Source organism: Crocuta crocuta, unplaced genomic scaffold (genome assembly GCF_008692635.1).
Source record: "Crocuta crocuta isolate KB4526 unplaced genomic scaffold, BGI_CrCroc_1.0 scaffold235, whole genome shotgun sequence".
Classification (NCBI taxonomy): Eukaryota; Metazoa; Chordata; class Mammalia; order Carnivora; family Hyaenidae; genus Crocuta; species Crocuta crocuta.
The window spans coordinates 9,492,293-9,502,766 of NW_027531285.1; the positions used below are offsets into that span (position 1 = coordinate 9,492,293).

The 10,474-nt window shown below is 40.6% G+C and overlaps 1 protein-coding gene across 4 annotated transcripts in view; it reads left to right on the top strand.

The window, feature by feature from the left end:
• The window catches only part of PDP1 (pyruvate dehydrogenase phosphatase catalytic subunit 1), a 15,260-nt gene extending 6,566 nt beyond the window's left edge, over nt 1–8,694 (top strand). For 2 of the 4 annotated variants that reach the window (XM_077771270.1, XM_077771272.1), the window contains one exon: nt 4,400–8,694. In XM_077771270.1, the coding sequence (XP_077627396.1) occupies nt 4,444–6,057 (1,614 nt within the window). In that variant the 5' untranslated portion in view covers nt 4,400–4,443 and the 3' untranslated portion in view covers nt 6,058–8,694. Of the gene's footprint in view, nt 1–345; nt 381–3,364; nt 3,656–4,399 lie in introns of those variants that run through there. The other 2 variants (XM_077771269.1, XM_077771271.1) reach the window with 2 other exon arrangements.
• The last annotated feature ends 1,780 nt before the right edge of the window (nt 8,695–10,474 follow it).

Here is a 10,474-nt window from a genome sequence, read left to right on the forward strand (position 1 = left end):
TGGGCTCTGCCCTGGGGTTGGATGGAGGGACCGGTCCCGGGGCGCGCCTCTTCTCACGGCTGGGTCCCCGCCGCCTCAGGCTCCGTTCCTGCCTCTCCAGCGGGGTGGGTTTGTTTGTTTGGTTTCCTTCTTCTCCCCACCCCTTTCTCCCTGCTCCATCCTTTTCCCCCTCCCAGCCCCATTCTCGGGGCTGGAGCGAGAGCTCGCCCCTCCTCCGTGCCCGCCTCCCCCGCCGCCGCCTCCTCTAATGAGCATCTCTGCCTTGCTTTCAATGGGCCGGTGCTGCTGTCGCTGCTGCTGTCCGCGCGGGTTGTGGATGTTGTCGGCTCCGTGTTGTGATGACAGGAGAATGTGTGTGTGTCCCGGGCCCAGACGAATTGGTAGGTATTCGCCTAACTACCTGCGTTGGGTACCCAGAAAGGATGGTGACTGATTTTGTGTGTGGACGGTTTTAGCTGGGTCGCCGTGGAATTAGGGGTGAGGTAGACAGAAAAAGGCAACAAAGGCGTCCTGGACCTGGATGGCTTTGATACCTTAGTGCAGTTTTCAGGTGGGGACAAAGGAAACTAATCAAACAAGTGCTGGCTTGGGGCTTCGTGGCTTCCGAGGGAAACCGGTTTCTTCATTCATGTAGAGATAACAAGAGCTGTGAAATGGCTAGGCATTTCCAGAAAATGCTGAAAATTGGAAAGTCTTTTTACAGGATGTTTAATGCAATTGGATTACATAAACTGAGGTTCTGACACATTGAATGACTAGTATAGCTTTTTTTTTTTTTCATTTTAACCAAAAGCTTTGAAAGCTAACGAGCTCCCGAGTCGGTGCGGTATAACAGTATTTTCTAATTAATATGGTCCGTGGGTTTATTGAATGAAGTGGAATGATTTCTTGGCACAGGCTCTGTCGAGCACATCAGTAAGAATGGATGGGTCTCTCTCCTGTTTCGGATTGCATTGCATCTTTTCTTATTAGTCATTGGCAAAATGGGTCAAATTTGCCTAGGACTAAGATGCTGCATCTAACGTGGATCATGGGATAGGAACTTTTCAGTGAAATTGTGGTCAGAAATCACTTGAAAATACGACATTCCTCCAGTTTACCAATGCCATACCTTGTTGCTGTTCTTAATTGCCTAATCAAGAGCTTTCAACTTCATTAATTTAATGAGTTTGCCAGCAAAAGTTTTGATTTCATGGGGTTTTGTTGTTGTTGAATCTTAGGATATTCAGAAAGATACTCAGAGTTTTTGAATGCTCACTTATGGTTTGAAAAGGCATTTGAAAGTACTTTGACTTCTAAGGATGTCTGGTCTGATGGAGAGACTATGTCGTGTGTACTGATGATGATGGTAGAACACTCAGGAATCACAGAGCAGAGTTTTCATGAATTCCATATTCTCTAAGTGAAACATGCTGGGAGTTGGGGGATTGGGATACAATCTCGATCCATATGCTAAGCTCCTGAATAACTGAAAGATACAGTTGATAAAATCCACTCTGCTTTTTTTTTTTTAATCTTGAGAACTTTCACCTTTACGGAAAAACGTAGTATTATTATCTGAGTATGTGAGTGCTTGCTGTTTGGTTTTACATATTATTCAAAGCATCTGCTGCATGAATCAGTTCTTTTGCCACAATACTTCATTCATTTTGCAATCCACTACAAAAGCAGAAAAATTGTCAAAACGAAGGAATTTAAGAAAAGTGCAGGTTTCTTGAACTTGTTATTCCTTGATTAGACCTGTAACAAAACCCTGATACTCCTCTATCAAACCCCTCTTGCAAACACACACACACACACACACACACACACACACACACACACAGCAGTGCTTTGGTTCGGTCTGCATTCCATAAAGAAGCAGACATTTCTTCTTCCTGTAAAAGTCTTAAGTTGTAAAGTAAGCACAAATACAAACTTATCTAAAGTTATGGAGAGGGGTGCCTGGCTGGCTCAGTCGCTGGAGCATGCGACTCTTGATCTCTAGATTGTGCGTTCAAGCCCCACGCTGGGTATAGAGATTACTTAAAAATAAAATCTTAAAGGGGCACCTGAGTGGCTCAGTCCTTTGGCTCAGGTCATTATCTCACAGTTTTAGAGCTCAAGCCCCGCATCAGGCTCTGTGCTGACAACCCAGAGCCTGGAGCCTGCTTCAGATTCTGTGTCTCTCTCTTTCTCTGCACCCTCCCCTGCTCTGTTTCTCTGTCTCTCAAAAATAAATATTTTTTAAAAATTTTAATAAAATAAAATCTTAAAAATATAAGATTATGGAGAAAATTTCTCTTAAAATGGGCATCTTTATATTTTTAATAATAGAAAATCTGTACACAAAGCATGAAATGAGTTAATGTGCTTTCTGCATGCAACTCTAACGAGGTATGGTTTATGTCTGGAAGCCAGCGTCATGTGGCACAACATTTGAGCACATCTCCTGGCTCAATCATGTACCCTTAACCTCTGGATGACTTTCAGGTATTCAGTTTGAAGTGCGGGGATTTAAGCGGTTAGTCTTGATAGATTCCTGTTCTTCTGGAATTTCTGTTTTTCATTACTGCATTTCAGAGTGCTTATCCATTTATTGATCTTCTTTCCAAAATTCTAATTATTACCTTCTATTGTCGAATCTTGCCTTCAGTTTTTAAAACAAATCCTTTCTGAAATAGTGCATTTAAAATAATGGTGCTTTCTGTCACTTGCCAAAGGGGTCCTGTATGCCTCGCTTATGCAGTGCTTATTACAGAAACAAACAAGAGAAATTATTATTTGGTGCTTGGTTTTCTCTTCTCTCACACATCCCACTTATCACTTCTCCAATTACTCTTCAAAAGGGGGTACCTGAAAAGAATGTAATGTATAGCTAACAATCTCTGATATTTGTAAATTTTTTTCCTTAATGGGTTCAACCTTAAGAAGTAATTGCTGACAGTGAAACCCAAACGGTTTTGTTTTCTGTATTCTTTTTTGTTTACTGCATTTGTTTCCTTATCTAAAGTATTCTAAAGTCTGTTTCTTTATAGGCCAAATGAATTATTTTGAAGCAATACCTCAAGAATGCAGGGGAAATAAATGTTAGTGAGAAGGAAGAGGTTTTTTCCTCTTTGCATAAATTATCTGGATTAATGATACACATTCACATAAATTTTCTAGATAAGTGTCCAGCAAAATATTTTCAGTGTCACATAGTGTTAATGATTTTTATGCATGATTAATATGTGTTCCTTTTTTATACAAACGTTAGACTATTATTTCACTATTCTTTATTGCTTCCTTAAGGCAAATACATACTTTTATTTTAAATGTAAGAGAAAATATTTTTCTAGGGATTGAATTCTCCTTCGATCCATAATGGATGAAAATAGTCTTTCTGTAGTTTTCCCTTCTGGCTGATTAGCAGGGGAAAATGCTAGCAAGTAAATTAAATTACAGAACTGAGACCATTTACATTACTAACAAAGCTTTAGAGCTACTAGCATACTTAAGCCTCTTTTTATCACAAAGTGTACAGTAATTAAACAATGAATAAATGAAACCTGCATTTGATTTCAAAGTCTCACTTCAACAAACACTTAGAAAGGCATAGCGTCCCAGAAGAGGCCTTCGATAGCATCTGCTTCTGTGTGTTCACTTACAGCCTAGGGAAGTGAGGCCCAAAGAGGTAAGCTCACATTTCTAGGATTATTTGGCAAGATGGTGGCAGACCTATGTCCCTAAGCTCACCGAATTGGCGCATTGGTTTAGAGAAGTATAGTTTGCAAGGCTGCCCACTGAGGTGCGGGAAAGGAATACTGGAATTTCTATTTTTATTCATTATGTAATTTTTTCCCCCTATATATGTTCATATTGCATATGAGCATTATATTAATTCGGTAGTGTGTGTATATAACTTACCGAATAATTCATGAACATACGTGTGTTGGAGCTGTATTCTAACACCATTTTGGCGTAACCATGTGTAATCACATGTTACAGCTGACCACAAATCTAGAAACTGGATTTTCATCATGGGCGATCCAAGGCCTTTTTAAGGATAGAGAGGGGGAAGAGTGTTTGGCCAGGTAGACTGCCACTGCATATGGTTATATAATCTTCATCTCCTCAGCTTTTCCCCAGCCAGATCTGTTGTGCATTCTGCACAGTCTGTGCTGCACAAGGAAATATGAGAAAAAGAGAAAAGTGAAGCTGGACTACAGTCTTGGCTTCGTAAGTGACTGAGAAATGTGCTGTGCAGAATATCCCGTGTGGAAATAGTCCAGGCGAGGTGTATAAAATACAGTGCTTTCTAGCACAGGGCTTAGCGTGTAGCTTTGCCTGCTAAATATTTGTTGTAAAAGCGGAGATGGACGACGTGATCCGGAATGTAACTCTCCTCTATGTGTGTGTCTGTGTGATCGCTGTCTAGGAATCCCTGTCAGAAGTTCCAGCCTGCCACTGTTCTCTGATGCCATGCCAGCACCAACTCAACTGTTTTTCCCTCTGATCCGGAACTGTGAGCTGAGCAGAATCTATGGCACCGCGTGCTACTGCCACCACAAACACCTCTGCTGTCCGTCACCCTACGTCCCCCAGAGTCGCCTGCGATACGCGCCCCACCCAGCCTATGCCACCTTCTGCCGGCCGAAGGACAGCTGGTGGCAGTATACCCAGGGAAGGAGATATGCCTCCACGCCGCAGAGGTTTTACCTCACGCCTCCGCAGGTCAACAGCATCCTGAAGGCCAACGAATACAGCTTCAAAGTGCCAGAATTCGATGGCAAAAATGTCAGTTCTGTCCTTGGATTTGACAGCAATCAGCTGCCTGCAAACGCACCCATCGAGGACCGGAGAAGCGCAGCTACTTGCTTGCAGACCAGAGGGATGCTTTTGGGGGTTTTTGACGGCCACGCAGGCTGTGCGTGCTCCCAGGCAGTCAGCGAGAGACTCTTCTATTACATTGCCGTCTCCTTGTTACCCCATGAGACTTTGCTAGAGATCGAAAATGCAGTCGAGAGCGGCCGGGCACTGCTGCCCATTCTCCAGTGGCACAAGCACCCCAATGATTACTTCAGTAAGGAGGCATCCAAATTGTACTTCAACAGCTTAAGGACTTACTGGCAAGAACTTATAGACCTCAACACCGGCGAGTCTACTGATATTGATGTGAAGGAGGCTTTAATCAATGCTTTCAAGAGGCTTGACAACGACATCTCTTTGGAGGCTCAAGTCGGTGATCCCAATTCTTTCCTCAATTATCTGGTGCTCCGAGTGGCATTCTCGGGGGCCACTGCTTGTGTGGCCCACGTAGATGGTGTTGACCTTCACGTGGCTAACACCGGCGATAGCAGAGCCATGCTGGGCGTGCAGGAAGAGGACGGCTCTTGGTCGGCAGTCACTCTCTCTAATGACCACAATGCTCAGAATGAAAGAGAATTGGAACGGCTGAAATTGGAACACCCAAAGAACGAGGCCAAGAGTGTGGTGAAACAGGATCGGCTGCTTGGCTTGCTGATGCCTTTTAGGGCTTTTGGAGACGTAAAGTTCAAATGGAGCATTGACCTGCAAAAGAGAGTGATAGAATCAGGCCCAGACCAGTTGAATGACAATGAATATACCAAGTTTATCCCTCCTAATTACTACACGCCTCCTTATCTCACTGCTGAGCCAGAGGTGACTTACCACCGATTAAGGCCACAGGATAAGTTTCTGGTGTTGGCTACTGATGGGTTGTGGGAGACAATGCACAGGCAGGACGTGGTTCGGATTGTGGGCGAGTACCTGACGGGCATGCATCACCAACAGCCCATAGCTGTTGGGGGCTACAAGGTGACGCTAGGGCAGATGCATGGCCTTTTAACAGAAAGGAGAGCCAAGATGTCCTCAGTGTTCGAGGATCAGAATGCGGCGACCCATCTCATTCGTCATGCAGTGGGCAACAACGAGTTTGGGGCTGTAGATCACGAGCGCCTGTCCAAAATGCTTAGTCTTCCTGAGGAGCTTGCTCGGATGTACAGAGACGACATAACGATCATTGTGGTTCAGTTCAATTCTCACGTTGTGGGGGCGTATCAAAACCAGGAATAGTGGGTGCAGCCCGCCCTGGCAGTTCTCAGATGATAGAGATTTTAAAGGGTGGATAGATTCGTAAGAGATACTAATATAATAAAGGTTTCCAGCGCGTCACTAAACATTTACCCATTTGATACTCTAGCCAGTCAAGGCCTCCAAATTGACTCTGAGGCAGGGTGGCAGGACCGCGAGAGTCTCATTCTGCCTCGCTCGGACCTCACGGCACCCGCAGTTGAGGCCAGTCAGTTCCTTGTTGCAAATGCCTTGTGACGTTGGCTGCTTTTATTGATCTGAGAAAATCCAGATGACCTGGCAAGTAGGATCTTGAAAAGGCCAAAAGCCAGGATCTTGCTGGGCGTATTCTCTTGGTAATAGGGAAGAAACGTTCTGTTCACACCCACAGACCCTTTCCGTCACTGAGATTCCAGTGTACATGAGAACGTTTATTTATTGCATGAGTTCCTAGATATACAACCTATGCATTATTCATATAAATTTAATTTAGCCTGAAGTGGTTTTCAAATCTAGTACTTTAAGCCATAAATGACTGAGAGCCAAGCAGTCTGAATTTGTAAGTGTTTGTGATTATTTGACCGGAATGCTTCTTAAATGGAAAACAAATGACTCCCTTTACCACCCCTGGTTACCTAATGTAATCGAAACCTTTTGTGTTTTGCCACACACTTGAAGACAGTGTTTTTAGGTTGGTCCACTCTTATATTGATGTTAAATAAAGAAAAAATAATTATTTTTTAGGTTGTATTAATGAAATTATTTCATTTCATTTAAAATAAAAAGATCCAGAATAAAAAGAAGAGACCATTCAATTATTGTCATCTGTAGCCACCAGCACGTCATGCTTATCGTGTAGTCCCAGAGGTTTAGCATGCTGTGTGTGGTGGGTGGATTGTTGCAGGAAGTCACACTCCCAATTTAGTTGTGATAAGGATGGTCCCCACCTTTGGAATTAAGTTTAAATATCAAATTGGGGAGTAAGATTTAATATTACTTTCAGTTGTTGAGAACCAGGGAGGGAGTTTTTGTTTTTCTCCACGTAGACATAGGTCAGTTAAAATATTTGGTTTAAAAATCACTAAATGCTTTAAACATATTGTAGCTTATAAATAGAAATCTTAAGATATATACAGTGAGAAATTTTAAAAGGTAACTGTCGTGCATGCCTGATGCTTAATAGAACACTTAGTAGCATCAAGTGTTGTATGCAGCAGTCCCTGTAATTATATGCAGTCCCTTCTAATGCTGTATCAAAATAAATGAAAATAAACATTCAAATTGGCTTTTTGGGAGCTTATTTGATATGCATCAATGGCATTTGTTCCTGTGTTTAATGGTGATCTGTGTACAGCTGTGCATATATTTTCATCACTTACTCTAGCATCACTGGTAAAAGAATGGCTATGACTGTGTCTGATATTCGCATAGATTTTAATACAACACATGATCAGCTTTCCCTTGTATAATTAGTTGAGGGGTGTTTAGGAGTCCTTCCAATTTCTGTAGGATATAAACTGGCTGTTCAAGGACTCCGTCTGGATTGTGGACACTAAAGCAATGTAGAACTGACTAAAACTTGTTCCAGTTGAAAAACAGACTCAGGAAGATTGTAGTTCAGAGCATCATATAATGTTTATTTTCTGAAGGGTTTTTTCCCCCTATTTTTTCCCCTTAATTCAGCTTGGAACTTTTCTTCCAGGCTGCGTCTTGGAAGAGGGAGGCTCTGCCATATATTTATTTCTAAATGTTTTGACAGTGATGTCATCTTTTTAATGAAATATATGTAGACTGCTGTAGCAATTAAAACCCATTTTCAGGGGTGCCTGGGTGGCTCAGTTGGCATCTGACTTCAGCTCAGGTCATGATCTCGCGGTTCACAATCTTGCAGTTCATGTGTTTGAGTCCCAGGTCAGGCTCTGTTGACAGCTCAGAGCCTGGAGCCTGCTTCAGATTCTCTGTCTCCCTCTCTCTCTCTGCCCCTTCCCCACTCTACTCTGTCTCTCTCAAAAATAAATAAACATTAAGAAAAAAACCATTTGCAGGCTATTATTTCAATTTTTCTTGAACACCGCTACTGAAGAGTTCCATGTTATTATATATTTAATAGTCTCATCTCTATTTAATACAGTGTATATAAATTTAGTTTCCAGTGGTCACAATCAAGATAGTAATTTATTCTTGCACAAGAAACTTGGTCTGCAGTCCAAAAGCTAGTCTACTCTTTAGAAATGAAAATGCAATGTGGAGTTGACATTGTGGAAATGAAAATAACTGGATGTTAGAAATATGGATGTACTATCATTTAAAAGCAGTTGTAATTTTATTATAATTGGCTGTCACTGTGATGTGATATTTAAAGTAAAAAACACATGTAAACTTTCATAGTTCAGCCTTTCTTAAACTTTTTTTTATTATGGAAACTTTCTAACATGTATCAACCTCTGTATTTATATTTAATCAGTGGCTCATGATATTTATAATACGCCCTTAAATAAGTGGAATGGTGGTATGTTTCACAGTACTTGGTAAAAAACCTGTGTCTTATAAAAGATGTATCTGTATGAAGATATGTAAAGTTTATAATATTGGTCAGAGAAATGCCCACAGTGAATTAAAGCTTCCTATCTGCTTTCTGAATGCCTGTGTTGATTTTTAATCATAGTAAGAATTATTAGATGCTATCTACAGTCATAGATTATATTTAACTTTAGAATCTAGTAGATAATTAGTACTTAAAAAAACATAATTTACATTCAATGAACTGCACAGATTTTAAATGTATAGTTTGAGATTTGGTGACCACAACCCCAATAAAGAAACATAACTTTTCTATTACAGAAAATTCCCTCAAGCCCCTTTCCAGTTAATCCTTCCTCATGTAACTATTGTTTTGACTTCTACCGCCATAGGTTAGTGTTGCTTATTTTAGAAATTCACATAAATGAAATCAGATAATACATACTCTTTTGTGTCTGACTTTCCAATTTTTTGAAATTCTTTTATGTTGTTCAATGTGTTCATAGTCTCTTTATTACCAAGTAACATTCCATCTTATGAGTATGTCACAATTTATCCATTGATGATGGACATTATTAGCCCTTCTGTGTCCCCTTCTAAAGCCAACTTTTAGATTAGCAATTGTCAGGAACACTCAGGGTGAAGTGTAGCTGTAACTTTGCAAATACAATTACAGATGAGTTTTTGTTCTGTACCTCAGAGGCAGGACTTAAAAAAAAAAATGCCCTCAGGCACCTGCGGGGCTCAATCAGTTAAGTGTCCGACTCGGTTTCGGCTCAGGTTGTAGTCTCAGGGTCTGTGGCTTTGCACCCCACAACGAGCTCCGTGTTGACAATGTGGAGCCTGCTTGGAATTCTCTACCTTTCTCTTCCCCTCCCCTGTTCACTCTCTCTGCATCTCTCTCTCTCTCAAGATAAAAAAAAAAAAATTTGATACCCCATTAACAAGTGATGAAATTTTTCCGTGATGAGAAGTTTGAAGGGATTAAGGAGTGGTCCTTTGCGGTTGAACTCTCTGTGCCTCTCCCACTGAGAATTTTGTTGAGTTAATTTTAAGTTCATTAAGTATGTTAATGACTATTCTATAAGGAAAAGACAAATTATGTCTTGGTTTTTGATAGTCTTGGTTTACAGTTAAAGCCCATGCCTGAATATGCATTATTATTCATTTTGTCCCTGGGTCTAGCAAGAGGGTGGAGGTAAATTTATTCTCCTTGGTCAGTATTTAACATAACTTTTTCATAAATAATAACTTCAAAAGCTGAGTCCTGGACAAGGCTGGTAAAGGAAGACATCTTAACGGCATCTAAATGGACTTGTTACAATAGGCAGATCTTTTCCTTTGTTCTTTTCAGAATGTACTTTGAGAGCCAAGCTTAATCCTACTAAATCCTTTCTGCCCAGTTCTTAAGACAAAATTTATACCTCAGATGGAATCCTAACAAAAACAGCATTGTTTTCCAAATAACTCTCAAGTTACAAGTCTACTAAGCAGATATATTAGGAATGATGAAATTCATGCATTTTATGTGCCTTTAATAATAATTATCCAATGCCCATATTTTAAGGGCCACACAATTTAGGCTTGCTTATTTAACCAATATTTAAGTTCATAAAATGTACACATGCCTGTTTGTAAACTGTTCTAATAATTTTTGAACTTCATCTTCTTTATCCATCAAGAATTTCAGTGTTTTAAGGGCAGGGCCCACGGGTTTCGTTGGCTCTTTGAGCCAACACAATAGGAATATAAAGTGGATGTTGTGCATTCACTTTACATTAGTGATATACAATCAAAACTGTTAAGTTGAAGTTCTCTTCTTCAGTTGATCAGAAGTTAAACTTCTCAAATGCAGAGAAATAATTTATTCCTGTAGCTATAGTTTCATTTTATAGTTAAG